This window comes from Vombatus ursinus, unplaced genomic scaffold (genome assembly GCF_900497805.2).
Source record: "Vombatus ursinus unplaced genomic scaffold, bare-nosed wombat genome assembly UNPS02000580.1, whole genome shotgun sequence".
NCBI classification, from domain to species: domain Eukaryota; kingdom Metazoa; phylum Chordata; class Mammalia; order Diprotodontia; family Vombatidae; genus Vombatus; species Vombatus ursinus.
The window spans coordinates 907,529-928,321 of NW_020940358.1; the positions used below are offsets into that span (position 1 = coordinate 907,529).

Below are 20,793 nucleotides of genomic sequence, written 5' to 3' on the forward strand. Positions count from 1 at the left end.
AGTTATTTTTATTTGCATTTCTTTGATGCTAAGCATTTAAACAACTTTTCAAATGGCTTTTGACAATTTGTATTTCCTATTTTGAAAATGATGTCCTTCAACAAGTTCTTACTTCAGTATATTTATGCTAGTTCCTTATAGATGCTAGAGATCAGATTTTTATCAGACATATTTACTGTGAAGTGTTTTTCTCCAAATCTGTTTTTCTTTCTTAAAAAATGTTGCTTTCAACATGCAAATTCATTTTATTTTTGTGTAATTAAATTAATCAATTCATCTCTAATACCATTTGTTTGATAAATATTTTTCTTCCCTACACTACTGACATGAAAATGTTCATTTTTCTTCCCTTTTAAAAACAATTTCTAGTTAGAGTGTTGATCCAGTTGGAGCTCATTGCATTTTGTGGCATAGGAAATGTGGCTCTAAACTCCTTTTTCACCATCCTATCCAATTTCCCAACATTTTTTTGTTGAATAGGTGTTCTATTCCCTACCGTTTTTTTAGTCTTGGTCTTATCAAACACTAATCTCTTAGGTACACTAGGTTTTATTTCCGAATTCTTTGTTCTGCTGAGCTAGTTTTCTATTTTTTTAATCCTGTGCCAGACTTTTTTTTTTTTATGATTGCCACTTTATAATATACTTTAAAACCTTGCAAAGCGAATCATCAAGTGCACTTTCCTCTGCACCAGGCTGAACAGAATTTTCCATTTTACATTCTCTCTCATCCTTGGAGCATGACCTATCTTGGGGTCATCCCTAGCCTATAGCCCCTCCTTCAAGGAAAGGAGAAAGAACTAGACTCCTGAGAGACTCAGTACCAGGGAAAGAGTGCTGAGCAAGGAGACATTAGCTCGGAGTTTTATCCCTAGTTCTGCCATTTGTTGTTTCTGTGACCTGATAGAAATAATTTCGCCTTACTGAGTCTCACTCAGTTTCCTCATCTGTCCAATGGGAATGATAACGTCTGCCTTACCTGCTATAATGAGGATCAAATGAGATTATGTGAAAATACTTTACAATTCTATTACAAATTTAAGAGATTAATGGGCATAATAATAATGTCATAGCTTTTCTTTAGTTCCCTCTTACTACTTTCTCTGAAAACAGAAACAGAGAATCAGAACAGGATTTCTGGGTTCTAGAGCTCCTCTTCCCCTTTCTCTGCCAAGTATCATTAGATTCCCAGCCCCTGAACTTGTCCCTGTCAGAGATGGGGAGTGGGGCGGAGTGGGCAGGGAACCAAGTTTCTCTGCAGAGGGAGTTGGGTCAAACGGTGTTGTCTGGCAAGGAACGTACCACTAGGCGTGAGAGAGGCAGCTTGGAAGGATCAGTGCCAATCTGAAATGCGGAAGATCTGAACTCTAGGGTAGAAATAGCAAACTCTTGTCTTCCAGACCTCAAAACGCCTGAGTGTGGCAGGAATCAGATTAAATGTAATTGGGAAATGTTTAACAAAGTAACTGAAAATATAATTCAACACAAATAATGTGAATTTGTGGTTTTCTAAGTCACTATATATGCAGCTGGCAGGGACCCATTTCTGTTTTAGTTTGATAGTACTGCTCTAAGGCATCCCCCAGTTTTCTTGACATGGGATTATAGAAATGGTTTCCCTAGACCTAAGAACATTTACCATAGCCCATATCCACCCCGACTCAAAAAGTTTGCAAGGTTGGTAGGACTTGTCTGAGCTTGTGCTCTCTGGGAATAATCTTGGCAACTCAGGTCTCTCCTCCTTACTGAAGCAACAGTCAGATTATACAGCAGGGCTTCGTAAATTTTTTCCACTCATGACCGTTTTATGTCTGAGAAATTTTTACGTGACCCTGGGTATGTAGGTATATGAAATAGGTACACATATCAAACATTTAATGATAATAAATCATAAAGAAATTTATTTTCAAACAATTCTTTGGTATGCATATAATTTTGCCATTTATTGAAGATGAACGCAAATTTGCATACTAATGAGATGAATGTGCTTATTTATTTTTACATAAAGAATTAAACCTTGGTGGAATATTTGATACTGCAGGACAGAGAGCATTTACAACATTTTTCAGAGTTGATTGATATTTTGATTTTATAATTGTCAATGTTGAGAACGCCTTTTTACATAAATACATAGTACAAAATGGCAGAAGTATGTTTAGGGCCATTTGAGAAATTGTTGGAAATTCTATCCTAATCCCAAACCAAAATTCATTTAAAGATTTCTTAGGAAACTCAAGTTTTAAACCTGCATTGCTTGATAGGTTGGCAAATTCTTCTTGAATTTTTAATGGCAAATGACTGACATTTTTTACTTCAGTTGAGTACAGTTTATGAACCCAACTTAGTTTTTTAGAATCAAAATTTGAAGGGAAATATTTCTGAAACTGTGTCTCCAAGCACTTCAGATGATCAATTATAACTCTTATAGTTAAATCTTTGGGAAGGTTATTTTTGATTATAAAATCATCTGTAGCTGTAAACATTTCTAAAGAACCATTTCCCACCCTATTCTTCCATATGTTAACTTTCTTTAGTAAAACTTTTGATTTTATCTTTTAACATGAATGTTACAAGTGAAGACCCTATCACATTGTCATTAATATTTTTACCTCTTCTATTTAAATTTAGCTACTTATCCATACCCCAAAAATATTTTTGTCCTAAAATATAAAAAAATTGCTAATAATTTCTCAAATAAATACTAGCTTTAGTTTATGAAATTACATTTATTTGTACCTAGTTTAAAAAATTGATATTCATACTTACACATACAGTGGTGATGGTTGAGAAATATTATTGAAAGGCTTTTGTTTTTACTTGCTGTAATTAAACATTTACATTTCTATTAAAGAAGCAGATAACAACAATTTTTTTTTTTTGGTGAGGCAATCAGGGTTAAGTGACTTGCTCAGGGTCACACAGCTAGTAAGTGTCAAGTGTCTGAGGCTGGATTTGAACTCAGGTCCTCCTGACTGCAAGGTTAGAGCTCTATCCATCGCACCACCTAGCTTCCCCAATAACAATTTTTAAAATCAAACATTCTAACACAATACAATCCAAATATATACTAATTTGATAATTATATGCTGAGTAATAATGATAGGAAAATATTAAAAGTCTTTATTTTCCATAATTAAACTATTATGTTTCTGTAAGAGCAGAAAACTTTGTATATGCAGTAAAAAAAAAACCAAAACACTGCAATTCATAACATACAGTAGTCTTGAATCTGAACCAAGGTGTTTCTGACAGTGTTCGTTGGCTTTGCGTGGCATGATGGCGTGCATAGTGCAAAGTATGTAAGTTTTGCGTTCAGGACCAAGGCTGCAGTGAAGTTGCAAGATGCAACGTGGGCAAGTGCTACCAGAAACACCTTGGATTCATTAAGCATTTGATTTTGCATTAATTTTTGGTCGTTGCATATTCAGAAACCTTTTACCGTCGCCAAATTTTTCACGACTCCCACATTCAGTTACATAACCCCGTATGGGGTTGTTACCCACAGTTTAAAAAGCACTGTTCTAGAGCAGGAGTGAGTAGACCCATTTCATTTACAATTAGCTCATTAGTTGTATGATGCAGTTAAGTTCTAAAAAGCAATTTCCGGGCAGAATGTTTAACATAAAAGAAAATAATTCTTATTTCTACGATTGATGAGCTTATGAAACACTTGGCACATTGGGTGCAGGGAAACTTCAACCCAGAGACTGCCAGTTGATGGTGAATGTCGGTCTGACTCCCAGAGATTTTACTCTAAACGTGGACAGCGTTGGCTCTCCATGGTCAGGAATGGGTGATTCTGTGGAGAAGAGGCAGGTCCCAGGCCTTTGACTAATTATAGTTCTTCTTTTTGGGGTTATACTGAAGCCAAATCCAGTTCTTCTGCATTAGCTCATCCTGAGGTCTTAGGATGGACAGTTTGTCAAGATCAGGCTCTTTCTATCCTCAGATCTCCTTAGTGTCATATTGATTAGTCACACTCTGCTTAGTGCGACCCCCTGAATACTACTCCCATATCCAAAGAAGAAACAGGATCAAGGGATCACAGATTTACAACTGGAAGGGACTTTAAATGTCATCTAGTCCAACACCTTTGTTTCAATTATTTATTTATTTTTCTTTTAAAAACAAAAGCAAAAACGTGCACTTATTTTCTCTCCCTCCCAACCGCCTCTTTAGAAAGAAAAACAAAACCTTTGTAACAAAAGTGTATACTCAATCAAAACAAAATCCGGCATTGGCCAGCTCCAAAAATCTATGTCTTGTTCTGCATCTTAAGTCCATCACTTCTCTGTCAGGAGGTGGGCAGCATGCTTCAGCATCAGTCCTCTGGGATTGTCAACCCTTTCATTCTACAGATGAGGAAACGGAGGCTTGGAAAGGTTAACTGAGTTTCCTAATGTCAAGAGCCATTAAGTGGCACATTTAAGAATTCATTCTCCTTTCTATCTTCTGCTGTCCCTGGTCTGTTGGTGGACCTTCAGGGGTGGACAATTGCACAACTCCTGGATAAGCGTCTTTTCCCTCTTTAGGGAGACAAGCATTGAGGAGTATCCAAGGGACCTGAACATAGTCATAGTATCAACTCAGACAAACCAAGAGGAGAGAACGCCTCGGTAAGGGTTTTGTTCCCTTGTTGAGGGGAACAAGAGCAGGGTTTTCTGTTTAGGAAGCAGATTCCTCCAAGCTCTGGACTCACCAGCTCCTGGGCAAAACAAGTACTTTAGAGAAGGGAAGAGGAAATGAGAAGGGAAGAAGGGAATATAACATCTACTAGGGAGGTGTACCGATGTTCAAGGAGGACTAGCCCCTGTGGTGTGAGGGATTGCTGAAATCTTTTTAGGGCTGCTCACCCACCTTTTGTGTCCACCTGGCACTCAACTCTCATCTGTGGCTCCCAGAAGCTGTAGCATATTCAGTGGCCACCCTTCTGTAAACCATCTCTGCAGATGAGCTAAACCAGGTTGAGGGTAACTCTCAGGCCTCAAACCCATCAGTAAGTTAGTAGGACGTTCCTGATGAAATGGCCAGATGAGAACAATTTGTTCCAAGGGCCATGAAGGCTGCTGAAGCAGGTGCTGTGGAGCACTTAGAGCTTGGTCAGACATCGAAGATGCCATGGTCATCCAGTGCATTCCAGGCTATCACCAGTCATCATGACTTTTGTCCTGCCACTGAACTTCCATGACTCTGGAAGAGAGTGAGGTTGATGACTTTGTGAAGCTCTGTTTCACTTAAATCCAATCCAAGAGCAAGTCAAGCTATCACCTCTTGGTGTCATTGGTTCTCTTTGAGAACAAAGAACAAACAACTATGTGCCAGGCACTGATAGAGGGAGAGTAGCTAAATGGAAACTTCTAGGTATCCCACTATCAGAATCATTTATTCAGTGACCATCCTCACCTGGAAATGGGCAAAGAGGGCTCCTATCTCCTAAGGAGTGATGATCTTTTTTTAAAAAATTATTTATTTTTGAAATTCATTAAAAAATTTTTTTGAGTTCCAAATTCTCTCCCTCCAGCCCCTCCACCACCCATTGAGAAGGCAAGCAATATGATACAATTATATATGTGAAGTCATGCAAAACATATAGGAATGATGATCTAAGGCAGATATGTCTTGCCATGATGGCAGGTGGACATGCGTGTGGCCCTGACTGGAAAGGAGAGTTAATGGATTATGGTTCCTGACTCTTTTCTCCCCACAGGTTTCCGCCAGATTGCTCAGAACAAGGTGGCTGTCCTGCTACTTGCTGGGGGACAAGGCACTCGCCTAGGGGTGACCTACCCCAAAGGCATGTACCGAGTGGGCTTACCTAGTGGGAAGACACTGTATGAGCTCCAGGCTGAGCGAGTCCGCCGAGTGGAGCAGCTGGCTGGCCACAGACACGACACACACTGCACTGTTCCCTGGTGGGTTTCCCTGCCCATTGCCATCTAGGCTTTTTTTTTCTTCCTTTCTCTTCCCCTTTCTCTGCTATCCCTCCTAGAGTAACCCCTCTCTTTGGGATGCAGAGAGATGACTGTTATCCCTGGGGCTGAAGTTTCCACATTCTAAAGAGACTGGGAATTTTTTTTTTCATCTATTGTATTCAGGTCAATATGCCTTTGCTGAGACTCGCTGCTTACCCCCATGCCCAATATATCCATTGTTCCTTTGACTGGTCCCTGTTTTTAGCTTCAAGTGAATAATTCTTTCCTCTTCCATTTTTCTTAATGTCCGTGATATGGCCTGTTTATCCCACTCAACCTCCTCCCCTCTTCCTCTAGGTACATCATGACCAGTGAGTTCACTCTGAAGCCAACAGTTGAGTTTTTTAAGGAAAATAACTTCTTTCAGCTGGACCCAGCCAATGTGATCATGTTTGAGCAGAGGATGTTACCAGCTGTGGACTTCAATGGCCAGGCCATCTTGGAGAGAAAGGACAAGGTTGCAATGGCCCCAGGTATGCTACCTGGGCCTGTTTTCTGGGTGCTTTGCTGTCCAAAGAAGATTAAAGGAAGGAGATAGGGACAGAGATTTAAGTTGGGAATCAGGAGACCTGGATTCTGGTTTATTTGTTCATTCACTGTACTTTTTAAAAAGCGCTTAGTGTATTGATATCACTGTTCTCTGTGCAAGGAAAGAAACAAAGTTTAGGTAAAACATAGTCCTTACTCTGTTGGACTTTTATAGTCTAGTAGGAATGAATTAGACAAAAATATTACAATGCAGAATATTAAGCAATAAATTAATCTGAGAGGTAAACAAAGTGTTATGTAAGATTCCATCCTACTAATAACTTTTGTGACCATGAACAAGTCATTAAATGTCTCTGATCATCGGTTTTATCATCGGTCCAGTGGGAATATTAATACCAGTCACATCTTCCAAAGTTAGGGTGAGGATAGCAGTGAGACAGTGTTATCACCTGAGCCTGCAGCCGGTCCCAGGAGGCACTGCTGATGGTTAGGCTATGGGGTCTAGCTCAGGAGACCCTTTGGAGTTAGAGTTTGGCTGCGGTGATGTAGGCTTGATGCTTTTACTTCATGATGGGAGGATAACTCAAGGTAGCATTCCCGGTGGGGGCCTTACTTAGGCTTAGCTTAGGATCATTAGTGCTCACTCCTGTTGCTCTTAGCCTGAGCGAAGGCTGCCAGATACCTCTCTTGCTGTGTGTCCTCTTCCCTCTCTTCCTCTTTTGTATTCAGATGGCAATGGTGGTCTGTACCGAGCTCTGATGGACAATGGAATTTTGGAAGACATGGAGCACCGTGGAGTAGAGTATGTCCATGTATACTGTGTGGACAATATCCTTGTTAAAATGGCTGACCCCGTCTTCATTGGCTTCTGTGTCCTGAAAGGTGCAGACTGTGGGGCTAAGGTCAGCATGCTGTCTTTACCCTGGTTAGATATTTCCCCCCAAGCCATACCTAGATCTTTATCTAACCTGGACACTAATTCTGGTTCCTGGACTAGTTTTATAGAATCAGAAGATTTAGAGCTGAAAGAAACCCAAGAGACTATTTATTTTAACCCTCTCAGTTCAACCCATGAATACGAGCTTGTCTGAGGTGACACAGAGCTGGGCAGATTGAGGATTTGAACTCAAATCCTCTGCTTCTTAAGTCCAGGGTTATTTACTCCATTGTACTCTAGTTCCTTTCACCTGATGGTTTGATTTTTCTACAGTCAGAATATCTTAGCATCTGGGAGGGAATGTCACCAGGATTGACTGCCCCTGAGGATCAGCCTATGGGGACTATAAGGATACAGGGAAGAGAACCCCATTGTCCACTGGTCCCTAGGAATAATGGGCTTCCTGACACCTCTCCTCTTTTCCCTATAATTTGTCTGTAGGTAGTGGAGAAGGCCTACCCCACAGAGCCTGTGGGTGTGGTATGCCAGGTGGATGGCATTTACCAGGTGGTAGAGTACAGTGAAGTGGACCTGGAGACAGTACAGCGTCGGGATGAGAGCGGGAATCTGGTCTTCAATGCAGGCAACATCTGCAACCACTTCTTCACCCGGAGCTTCCTCCAGACCATTACCCAGTGAGCTTTCCTCTCTCAAGCTAGTGATCACTGACGTGGGCCTCTAGGACTCTCTGTATGGACAGTGTCTTTGTCAAAATGACTGACTGTTTTCATTGGATTTTGTGGGCTGCAGGGTATGGAATCCACTATGTGTCAGGCACTGTGTTAAGCACTTTAGATACAAAAAAAAGGCAAAAGACAGTCCCTGTTCCTAAGGAGCTCACAGTCTAATAGAGAAAATGTGCGAGTAACTATGTGTAAGCAAGCTATGAGGATAAATTGAAAATAATCAGCAGAGGGAAGGGAAGGCTTGCTGTAGAAGATGGAATCTTAGCTAGAACTTGAAGAAACTCAGGAAAGCCAGGAGGCAGAGATGAGGAGAGAGAGCATTCCAGGCATGGGGGACAGCCAGAGAAAATGCCTGGAGGCTAGTGATGGAGTGTCTTGTACAAAGAACAGCTAGGAGACCCGTGTCACTGGATTGCAAAGTATGTGAGAGGTTGTAAGAAGACTGGAAAGGGGTGGGGGTGGGGCAGGGAATGGGTTTTGAAGGGCTTTGAATACTAATCAGAAGATTTTATATTTGATTTTAGAGATGATAGGGAGCCACTGAAGTTTATTACTAAGAGTGGGGAGGGGGGGATGCCGCATTTTGTTTTATTTGACATGATCAGACCTGGGCTTTAGGATCACTTTGACATCTTAATGGAGGATGAATTAGAGTGGGGAGAGACTTGCGACAGGCAAACCAACCAGCAGGCTATTGTAATAGTCCAACTGTAAGGTAATGAGGACCTGCATCAGGATGGTGATAGTGTCAATGGAGAGAAGGAGAAATATGATAGAGATGTTGTGAAGGAAGAAATGACTGGTTTTTGCAACAGATTAAATATGAGGAGTGAGAGAGAGTGAAGAGTGGAGGATAACATGTAGGTTGTAAGCCCTGGTCACCAAGAGGATGGTGCTACTCTTGGGTTTTTTGGTTTTTTTGTCAAGGCAATTGGGATTAAGTGACTTGCCCAAGGTCACACAGCTTGTGAGTATCATGTGTCTGAGGCCGGATTCAAACTCAGGTCTTCCTGACTCCATGGCCAGTGCTCTATCTACTGCGCCACCTAGCTGCACCCCCCATGGTGGTACTCTTAATAGTAATAGAGGACGTTAGGAAAGGGTTTAGGAAGAAAGATAATGAGTTTAGTTTTGGACATGTTGAGTTTAGGATATCTATGGGAAATCCAGTTTGAAAGGTCCAATAGACAGATCCAGTTGGAGATGCCAAACTGGAAATCAGCAGAGGGGTTAGGACTGGATGAATAGATTTGAGAATTGTCAGCATAGATATGATCATAGCTGATGAAATCACCTTGTAAAACAGATGGAGGACAAAGCCGGTTGGGATACTGGATGACTTGGATGAAGCTACATAGCAAAGAAGACTGAGGAATGGTCAGCTATCCGAGTATAAGTTTCCTCCATTGTACTCTAGCTCCTTTCACCTGATTGTTTGATTTTCCTACAGTCAAAATATCTTAGTATTTGGGAGGGGAACATTATCAGGATCTGACTGTCCCTGAAGATCAGTCTGTGGGGGCTATAGGGATACAGAGAAGGGAATCCCATTATCCACTGGTCTCTAGGGATAATTGGATTCCAGATTCCTATCCTCTTCTTCTTATAATTTTTCTGTAGATAATGGAGAAGGCCTACCCCACAGAGCCTGTGGGTATGGTATGCCAGGTGGATGGCATTTACCTATAGGATACCTATAGGTAGGAGGAAATAGCAGTGTCATGAAAACCCAGAGAGAAGAAAGTATCAAAAGAAAGAGGGTGATCAACGTGTCAAAGGCTGTAGAGAGGTCAAGAATGATGAGGATTGAGAAAAGGCCATAATCATCAGTAACACTGGCGAGAGAAGGGCTGAATGATGAGGTTGGAAGCAAGACTATAGAGAGTTAAGAAGAGAATGAAAGGAGAGGAAATGGAGGCACCTCTTATAGATGGCCTTCTCAGGGAGGTTTGCTTTAGTGTCCCAGAGCCCAGTTCTTCCCCAGGGCTTCGTCCTGAACTTGTTTCTTATGTTGGGAATAAGTCCTTCAGCTTAAACTGAAGTTTAATAGTTCCTAGGAACTGCTGGTAACCAGCCTATTCTTTGAATTCATCTAGAGAACATCTTCAGTGAACTTCCTAGCTGTCCCCTCTTCTGAGATTGTTTCACTGCCCCTCATGGGCAGCATCCTTTTGACCCTCAGATTCTTAACCCCTTTTCTGCCATCTGTAATAGGTGCCTCTAAGCAACTCAACTTTATTGCCCTTCTATAAAGCTTTCTGTACTTTCCCACTCCACTGGTGATTATCATTTCCTTAAACTTCCTTCTAGCCTTTTGTTTTTACTATCTGATTGGCTTAAAATAGTACTTAGGATACAACCATTTTGGAGAGCAATCTGGAATTATGCCCAAAGATTAAACTGCCTAAACCCTTTGACCCAAGAATATCACTACTAGGTCTATTTCCAAAGATTGGGGGAAAAGGAGAAGCACCTATGTTCCAAAATGTTTAGAGCATCTCTCTTTGTGGTAGCAAAGAACTGGAAATTGCAGGGATGCCCATCATTTGGGGAATGGTCACGCAAGTTGTGGTATAGGATCATGATGGAATACTACTGTGCTATAAGAAATGATGGGCTCAACAATCTTAGAAAAACATGGAAAGACTTACATGAAATAATGAAAAGCATAATGAACAGAACCAAGAGGACATTATACAGTAATAGCAATATTGTTTTAAGAATGACTTTGAACGAATAAGACATTTTGACTATTGTAAATACCCAAATTAACAATAAAGGACATATTAAGAAAGATGCTATCTGCATCCAGAGAAAGAGCTGATGAATAGAAGTATGTATAGAATAATTTTACATACATATACCTATTTGTGTCTAATGCCAAGCATCTCTAGGATGGGAGGGAGGGAAGAAAAACAGGGGGAAAAAGAAATTTACATGATAACTATTATAAATTTAAAAGGAATAGCAAGTTGTACATAATAGATTTACAGTTTCTTTTGCAATCTCTTTTTTTAATTATACTATGTTATGGAAATGCTTGATTTATTCCATAAATTAAAAATAAAATAAATTTTTTAAAAATAGTACTTATGTACACAATATCCCTGTTTTCTTATCCCTTTACTAAGTTATGGCCAGGGACCAATTCTTATCTAACTTTTTTATCTCCCTATCACCTAAAACAATATTCTACACACAATAATACCTATTAAATGTGTGTTATGCTATATATTTGGGAGATATTCCCTTGAGGTTCTTGGACTTACCTCTTTGTCTTTCCCTGATGTTCGCCAGAATAAATAGACTGGTATGGAAGAGGAACATTATGGGGTAAAACTATGCAATTAGGCACAATTTTGCCTCTCTGGGTGGAATGATGAAGAGAAGGGGTAGAGATTTGGGTGCTGGTGCCCTACGGCCATCCCCAAAGTTCAGATACAATGGTCATTTCTCCTGGAATCTTACGGGAGATGCTGGAGGGGTGTTGGAGAGAGTAGGAAAGTCCCTGAAGTCCCTCCTCCTCCTCCTGCTATTTCTTCATGCCTTCAGAACAACACTGTCTTTGGAACAGAGTGGCCAGATTCAGGGGCAGCCTCTAGCTGGGTTTTATCTGTTTGACTATAAGTAAATACCACATCCCAGACTGGGCTGCCCAAATGTGAATAGCCTGGAAAAATGTACCAGCTCTCTCTGCCACTTGCAAACTGGAGAAACATTTCCCAGGTCTTTCTCTTCTCTTTACCAGCCTGGAGTCCAGTATCTGTGAACACTAGTATTAGATCCAAACTTCCTCCAATTTAAGTCCTTCAGAGGGAGGAAGGAGGCATTGAGCCTCCTGGTGCTTCCTGCACAGGGTCCTCAGATTTATTTTCATGTTTGCCTGCTGATATAAGTGTTGCCCCCACCTGTTAGGCCTCATGCCAACTGTACCTATTTAACTCATGTTAGGGCAAGAGCTCCTGGTGAGATTTTTGGAGATTGCTTCTCCAGGCTCTTCCCTATCCTGTAGTCCCTATTGAGGATAATACTATAATGAAGTGAGATGGTTTATGTCTTCCCCTCTCTTCTTCTTGCTCCCTACAGGGAATCTGAGCCTTTGTTGAAGTCACATGTTGCCATCAAGAAGGTCCCTTTTGTGGATGAAGATGGAAATCTGGTAAAGCCACTCAAACCGAATGGTGTAAAGATGGAGAAGTTCGTGTTTGATGTGTTCCAATTCTCAAAGTTAGTGGCAGAAATGAATCTTTCCCTTCTCAGCCCTCCATTCCCTGACTATCTCTTCCTTGGTTGGGTCAAAGTTTCCATGACCTAGTACTTCCCAGGGCACTAGGAAATTTGGAATTATTGTGTGTGTGTGTGTGTGTGTGTGTGTGTGTGTGTGTGTGTGTGTGTTGTACTGGAGGAGGGAAGAAAGGAGTGGAGGCTCAGGACACAGTGGAAAGAGTCTTGGATTTGAAGCCAGAGGATTGAAGTTCAAATTTTAGCTCTGCCATTTGACACCTATGTGACTACAGACAGTAATTTCTCTGGGCCTCAGTTTCCTTTATTTGTGAGATGAGCAAGTTATACTAGATAAATTCTAAGCTTCCTCTCAGCTCTAAAATGTATGGTCCATGTCCCCAGGTAGCAGGTTTCCAGAGGGGTCCAGGCTGAGGTCAGGCAAGCTCACCACACCCAATCTCTTCATTAAGGAGTCAGTGTAGAAATGCTTTGCATTTCTCCAAAAGCACTAGGGAAAAGAGGGCGCTGAAACATTAAAAATGGTAGGGAGATCATGATAACTAAGCAGCTTCAGACCCGAAGAGAAGGCATCTGTTTTTAGGGAGAGAGGATGGTGTGAGAGCCAGTGAGTTTAAGTGGCACTGCTCTTCAGAGTCATAAATAGAAGAAGGTGCAGGTGTTTCAAGTGGCCCTCTGCTCCCCTTTCTCCTTTCTCACCACTGAGTTTACACACCTGATGTTTTTTTTTTTTTACTGTTTTTGGAGAAAGAGTTTAGAACTATAAAACCCCGACAGACCCAGTGTAGTAGGGTTGAAATCAGAGTCTAACCAGACTACCCTTTCAGAACCCCTCTCTTCCCACCTCTCCCCTATTCTCTCCAGTACTCCCCGCACACATGACAGGGGCTTCATTGGATACCATCTCTTTTTCCACTAGAAACTTTGTTGCATTTGAAGTCCTGAGGGAAGAGGAATTCTCTCCCCTAAAAAACTCGGACGCAGCGAACAAAGACAACCCCACTACTGCCCGGCAGGCACTCCTAGCTCAGCACTACTGTTGGGCTGTGCGGGCTGGTGCCCGCTTCGTGGATGAAAATGGAGTCAGGATCCCAGAGCAGCCCAGGTGAGCCTCTGATGAGCACAGCCCTCCCCCAAAGGCTGGTGTTTCATTTTGTCAACTTCCTCTCCCTGGTGAAGCCCCCCTTATAGAGAGCCAGCACTCTGGAGCTCCCCACACTTGTTCCCTCTGTCCTATCCAATTCAGCAAACATGGAGTAAGGGCCTCTTATGTGCAAAGGTCCGTGTTAGAAACTTGGAATATGAAGACAAAAATGAAGAAGTCATGCCCTCAGAAAGCTTACATTCTCTTTCGGGGGGGGCAGGGGGCATGTGCTATGTGCTCCATGTGCACATAGGAATATGATCCAGTGTAAGGAGCAAAGGGGACAAAGGAAAGAGTGCACACAGTACTCTAGTTTCTCCTGCTTGTCTTCTTTGCTGGATCATCATTCTCAGCCTCTTAACCATGAGGTCCTCAAGACTCTTCCCTGTACCACCCTCTTCTCTTTTCTCTCTATGTACTTTATGGATCTCATTTGCTTCCATGGAGCTTTAATGACAAACTCTACCCAGATGATTCACAAATCAAGATGCCCATTTTTTTAAAAAATGGTATTCATTTTTTTGTTACATTTTGAGTTCCAAACCATCTCCCCCTCCCTCCTAACCCTGCACTAGAGAAGGCCACTATTTGACATAGAGGGTGGATGTGGGTGTATGGAACCATACTATGAATACTTCCATTTATCAGTTCTTTCTTTGGAGGCAGCTAGGTGGTGCTAGTGGGTAGAGTGCCTCACACTAGCTGTGTGACCCTGGGCAAGTCACTTAATCCTGTTTGCCTCAGTTCTTCTAGTGAAGAGTCAGACACAACTGAAACAATTGAACGACAACAAGATTCCCAGAAGGTGGATAGAGAGCATCTTCCTTCATAAGTCCTTTGTAGTTGATTTGAATATTTATAATACTCTGAATAGCTTAGATGTTCACAATTATTCTTTGAACGATATTGCTACTACTGTATACAATGTTATCTTAGTTCTGCTCATTTCACTCTTCGTTATTTCATGCAAGTCTTTCCATGTTTTTCTAAAATCAACTTGTTCATCATTTCTTACAGCACAAAGATACCCATTCTGAAATTTTCCCCACGACTTTAGACTTGCTGGACATCTCAAACCTGGATGTCTCCTCCATATCTCAAAGGCAGCATGTCCACCATGGAATCTATTATTCCCTTCCCCCTCTAAGTCTTCCCTTGGTCCAAACTTTTTTTTTTCCAAATGGTACTACAGTTTTAGTCATCCGGTCAGAACCTTGGCATCATCCTAGACTCTTCCTTCTCTTTCACCATTCCCTACCCAATCTGGGGCTCATTCTGTTGATTCTATTATTGCTCCTACATCTATCCTCCTCTTCATTCATAGGGCCCCTATCCTATCAGCTCCTACCTGACCTCTAATTGTCTCCCAATTGGTCTCCCTACTTCTCATCTCTTCCCTCTTTAGTCTGTCCTCCACACAGCTATGAAATAACCTTTCTCTCTTCAAAAACATTTCCACAGATACCTCTCATCCCCAGGATAAAATACAACTCCACAGCCTGGCATTTAAGGTCCACTTTTCCAGCCTTATTTCACATTTCTCCCTTTCACATACTTTATGTTCCAGCCAAACTTGACAAGTCATAGAAAATTCCTGGAGGGCAGAACAGAGACTGTTTTGTTTTCACCTTTATATTCTTAGGGTCTAGCATAGTTCCTTGGGCAGTCAGAGCTTAATAAATGTTTGTTGAATTGAATTGAGTTCAATTGAAGAGTTCACTTAACCTCTCTCATTGAGTTGAGAGAGCCCTAACAGCTGGCAGAATGGAAAATCTAAGCAGAGGCGGTGGCACCTGAGTCAAACCTGAATTAATATAAAGATTTAGCAAGGGGGAGTTGAGGAGGGAGTATGTTTCAGGCATAAGGGACTGTGTAAGCTTTCAGAGGTAGAAAATAACATTTTGAGTTCACACAGATAGAATGTTAGGTAGAATGTGACATTTAGACAAAATGTTCTAATAACATTTGGGGAGGAAAACAAGACATCTGAGGACAATATCAGGGAATGATTTATGGAGCAAGTACCATCTGAACTGAACCTTGTAGGCCAGAGAAGGATTTAAAACAGGGCTTCTTAACCTTGGGTCTGTGGATAGATTTCAGGGGGTTCATGAACCTGGGTGGAAAAAAAATTTATATTTCAATATCATTAATTTTCTTTGCAACCTTATTTATTTTGTTTTGTTCATTTAAAAGCATTATTCTAAGAAGGAGTCCGTAGGCTTTACCAGACTGCCAAGGGAGTCTGTGACACGTACAAAAGGATAATAGCCCTTAATTTAAAGAGAAATCAGGAGGGAGTATTTTTTTTTAATTATGGAAGATAGCCAGTTATACTTGAAATAGGGAGACAGTAAAACAAGTTTTGAAAGCATCTGTTAGTACAATTTGCCTGAAACATGGAGTGCATGAAGGGGAATGGTATGAAATTAGGTTGAAAAGGTAGTTAAGTTAGGACCAGGTTATTGAAAGCCTTAAATGTCAGGTCTCAGGGAATTTGTAAGTTATTCTGGAGGCCGTAGGGAACCACTGAAGGCTGTTGAGCAAGAGTATGATGTGATCACACTTATGCTTTAGGAAGATTATGTTGGCAGCCTTATGAAGGATGGCTTGCAAAGGGAAAAACTAGAGGCTAGGAAACCTAGGTGGCAGTTGTGCTGATTTACTTCCCCCTTTCTAATTGGCTCTTTTTCCAATGTGTCTCCCCACTTTTTTTTTAAGGCAGTTGGGGTTAAGTGACTTGCCCAGGGTACAGCTAGTAAGTGTCAAACATTTGGTCTGAGGCCAGATTTGAACTTGGGTCCTCCTGACTCCAGGGCCTGTGCTCTATCCACTTCGCCACCTAGCTGCCCCATCTCCCCACTTTCTAAGCAGCTGTTATTCATCTTAGTTGGCTGTCACCCAAGTATTCCCCTCTCATTGTAGACAACTGTTATCCCTTCTCCACTTATCCTAAATAACATTTATGCTGGTCTGATATCATGTTTCCCCTCCCTCCCCTGCCAATGTCGAAAGCTGTTGCTAGGAGAAAGAGGTTGGCCCCCATCATCCCACTGTTGTCTATGGTCTCTTGACAAGTGCCTACATTTAACCACCCTTGTGTCTAGTGAACCAGAAACAGTAAGACCTTTGCTCCTAGTTGGTTCTCCTAGTTGCTTTAGCAATCCATGGAAGTGGGAGGACTGGGCTTGGATGGAGAGGATCTGAGCAGTGCCATATGATATTTGTAGAAGAGAGCTTAGACTTATTCTACCTGGCTGAACTAGGAGAAATGGTTGGAAGTTTCAGAGAAGCAGATTTAGGCTCTAAGTAAGGAAATGCTTCCTAATAATAAGTCATGCTGAAGGGAAATGAGCTAGCTACCTTGGGAGGTGGTGGGTTCCAGGTCAGTGGAGGTGTTTAAGTAGAAACTGTCTAATCACTTGTCAGGGGACTGGTAGAAGGGAATTCCTGTTCAACTATGGGCCTATTAGAGTACTTCTAAGGATGATTATGAAGATCTCTCCCCATCACAGATGAACAGCTTTTGGACTGTCTAATGAGCCTGTGAGATCTGCTCAGAATATCAGCAAGAGACAGGCCCTTAGAAGCCCTCATCCATATATTAATAAACTCTGAAACACGAACTGAGTGATGATATTCCAAAGATGGCTTGGGTCGTTTCATTTTTCTGAACCAGAAAAGGAAAGGAAATTAGATGTCTTTTTCCACTCCTCATTGACATAAACTGCTGAAATCTGAATGTTCCCAAAGCCAGGCTTTTGAAGCCTTTATAATATGAATATTTTACAGCCCAAAGCAAGAACTTTTCTGTGGGTGGAAGGAGAGTTTGGGTTCATGATGCTATAGGTCATGTCCGGCCTCTGTAATTTGAGCCCCCAGAGAAGGCTGGGCTAAGGAGGAGCTGTATACTAAGCAGGTGCTAATACGTGCTTTTCTTTTACAGTACTCTGGGAACTGAAAACCCTCCTGTCCTTTGTGAGATTTCTCCGTTAGTATCCTATTTTGGGGAGGTGAGAATCTTTTTCTCAGTTTCAGGGCCTTGTTGGGTTGGAGTTGGAGACCCTGGAAACTAAGATGAAGGATGTACGTGTTAGAACCAAACACTGCTTTTAACTGACCTTGAGCAGAATTCGCTCTCAACTGCATCTGTTTACCAATCTGAACCATGGGCCCTAGAGTTTCTGGGGACATCTCAGAACATGGTAGCATAAGGAGATTCCTTCTGCATGGGGCATAGGCTGATTCTAGGATCTGAACAAAACCTGTGCCAGGCTCTGGATTTTTCTTCTTTTATTGAATGGCAAAATGACCCTTAATATTACATGCCATATGAAATGTGGCCTCCCTTCCACATCCTTTGAACAAAATTTTTTTTGCTCGGTTTCCTGAACCACATGGTGTCTTGGTTTCCCTAAGAGATAATCTTGAGTTTGGTTTTTGACCTTTGCCCTAGACACACCACACACACACACAGCCTAGTGCTTGGAAGGATGTCAAAAAGAGGATGTTGTTAGAGGACTTTGTAGACTTTGACTTGAGGTCCTTTAAATTTATGCCATTGGTGTCTTACTGGGTTCTAGTTCCTATTCGGTCACTAATATATTTCACCATGAACAAATGTCTTCCTCTCCCTGAGCCTCAGTTTTTTCATTGGTAAAATGAGAAGGTTGGGCTAGATGATTCCCAAAGCCCCTTCCAGCTGTGACAGTCTATGTACTGTGACATTGGGCTTGGCTTCAGGCCTCCTATTTTCACAGAAAGCTCTTCCTATCTCTTAAGATGTCCTCTTTCAAGCCTAACCAGGAGAGCTGGGGTGGAAGTGGCCTGGTTATTCTGTCTATTAAGTGGTAGTAGAGAAAGAGGACAGTGGGATCCAATCTGAAGTCAGTGTATGTCAAAAAATTTGCTGCCAAATCCAAGTAGCTTCCCATCATCTCCTGCTGTCTTCTTTGGGCTGTATGAGATGTTTCGGACATTTTTCTATGACTTTAGTATTCCTGAGATTAGCCAATCACATGTGTTGATACATCTCTGGAGGAGGAAGAGACATTTCTTTACCATTGTTCTTGCAGGGTCTGGAAGTATACCTGAAGGATGAGGAAATCTGTTCACCCTTTATTCTTGATGAAAACAAGGCAAAGCTGCTGGAAAAGGCTTGATTCATTTCAAGACCAAATCAAATCTGTCCTTGAGTCCACCGGCATGAAATTGTTTTTTGATTTGAATAAGACACAAATATTTCTGGAAGCAGTGCTGCTCAGCCTTGGGTACTAGACTTCAGTAGCAAATATATTTATGATGAAATATAAATGCTAAAATTTATTTTGCTAAGTATAGCTGGCTTCTATCATCTAGGGCTGATCATTTGAGTCCTGTGCACAGTACTGCTTTTCTTGTTGAAATGTGGAATAACTGCTATAAAGCTAAAAATATTATTCCTCTCTCATTCCTGCCTCCTTTTCCCCCTGAGGCTAAAATCTTGCTCTGCTGATCAATTCTGTTGACATTTTTTATATTTCTGAATTTTTGCTAAATTCCTTCAGGCAATCAATGGAACAGATCCAGGCTGCTAAGAAAGTACTGGGTCCTAAAGGCAAAATGATGTTGTATGATGTTATGACATTGTTGTTAATCATCATACCATCATAGTGGAACACTAGCTCAGAGGCTGCCCCCTGTCCTTGTTCTGGGTTGCAGATTAATTTCATTTGGGTGCATTTTCCCCTGGCTCATGGTGCCTTGTGGGTCAACAGGCCTTCCACTTCCTGTTTACCTACAAACCTGGGGCAAATGGGAAGACAGCTGCTATTGCCCTGGCTTTAGTTCTCAGCCCAGAAGGAAACTGTTTGGAGAATCAAGGAAGAAAGGCCAGTGTCTAGTGAGGTCTCCCACTGCCTAGAGGCCCCCAGCAGCTTTGTAATAGCTAGGTTTATAAGACCTTCTTAGGATTCGAGAAATACCTTCAGCTGTGAAACAGTAAACTGGGTGGATCTTTCTGTTTTCCTGCCTCAATGAGCAGGGCCCTGAGCACTGGAGCTGCTTTGTGTCTAGCCTTGTGACCCTAGGCAAATTGCATGGTATGCCTGTATTCTGCCTTCTTCCCCTCTGAGTAGGGATGGTGCTATTTACTACCTCGGCGCTGTTGTGAGGAATAAAACAGAGAATAAGCCTTCTACAAACAGCGCTATTTAATTACCCTTTCCATTTTTTTCTTTGCTAAACCTTCCCCTGGTATTTTGTTCAGTGGCTGATTCCTGCTTGGTGTCTTAGGCTCATGCAGACAGGAGCTAATTACCATCTTTCCCTTTTCTAATCAATTTACCCAGTGGAAGGAAATTATCATGAATGGAGTAGGTCTTGACTCTAGAGCCTGCAGGTTCTGCAAGGGATTGGTGAAGGCTCAGCCTAGGCATAGGAAGGCAGACAGTATTGGGAAAGATTAAAGCCCTGTGGGATGGGCTCTGGATTGCTAGGGAATTTTCAAAATTCTCCTCCTCCCTATAACCCCCAAGAAAGCCAGGCCTTACTGGTAATGGAGCTTCCAAGGAGGCTGGCTACTCTGTAGTTCTAATAGAGAGATTTCTCCTTAGAACCCTGGGGCCTGGTAGGGAAAGGGGAAGTCCCTGTGCTCTATGTCTGAGGTAGAAGGTCAGATGGAGTTGGTTAGCCTGGAGCACCTGCAGGACGTGTCAGACATGGGAATGTACTCTGGATCATAGCTACTGTTGGAGCATTCTGGAGAAGGTTTTTTTTTTTTTAAATAAGCTTTAATGACAACAAACTTCCAACTTCCAAATAACTGCATGTATCTTTCTCTATATAAATGTATAAATTCAGTCAGTTTCCTGTTATCAACTATGAATCTTTTTGAAAAATGTTTTATTCATACATTTTGTTTTTCCATCACAGCCAACTATGAATTTTAAAAAAGCAGATTGCTTTATCTTTTGTTTTAACTCTGAACATGCCAGACTTTGATAATAAAAACCATGCAATTATTTCTACCAGCATCCTGTCGGTTGTTTTTGTACTAGAGCATAATGGGTGGTGATAGAGAACCTATAGTTGTGGGATTCTTAGTCCTTCATTTAGGTGTGCCTTCTTTGTTTTGTTGCTTTATTCTGCTGGATAAACTGCTGTTCCTTCCAGGATCCAGGGCTTTGTATCAAATCAAAGGCAGTAGGGACAAAGAGAGCCAAACATACCACATTTGGTATCAGTTGGGCTGAGCGTGAGCTTTACCAGGCCATAATCATTGATCAATAATATAGCTGGAAGAAACCTTTCCAGTATCTGTCCATTACCTCTGCCTCATGTCAGA

At 41.6% G+C, this 20,793-nt stretch overlaps 1 protein-coding gene across 1 annotated transcript in view; it reads left to right on the forward strand.

Annotated features, from left to right (window-relative positions):
* UAP1L1 (UDP-N-acetylglucosamine pyrophosphorylase 1 like 1) overlaps positions 1-20,476 on the forward strand; it is a 36,462-nt gene extending 15,986 nt beyond the window's left edge. The window contains exons 2-9 of the mRNA XM_027851237.1: positions 5,707-5,911; positions 6,269-6,444; positions 7,190-7,362; positions 7,839-8,032; positions 12,170-12,310; positions 13,245-13,430; positions 17,416-17,482; positions 18,545-20,476. Of these exons, the coding sequence (XP_027707038.1) occupies positions 5,707-5,911; positions 6,269-6,444; positions 7,190-7,362; positions 7,839-8,032; positions 12,170-12,310; positions 13,245-13,430; positions 17,416-17,482; positions 18,545-18,631 (1,229 nt within the window). The 3' untranslated portion in view covers positions 18,632-20,476. The remainder of the gene's footprint in view (positions 1-5,706; positions 5,912-6,268; positions 6,445-7,189; positions 7,363-7,838; positions 8,033-12,169; positions 12,311-13,244; positions 13,431-17,415; positions 17,483-18,544) is intronic.
* The last annotated feature ends 317 nt before the right edge of the window (positions 20,477-20,793 follow it).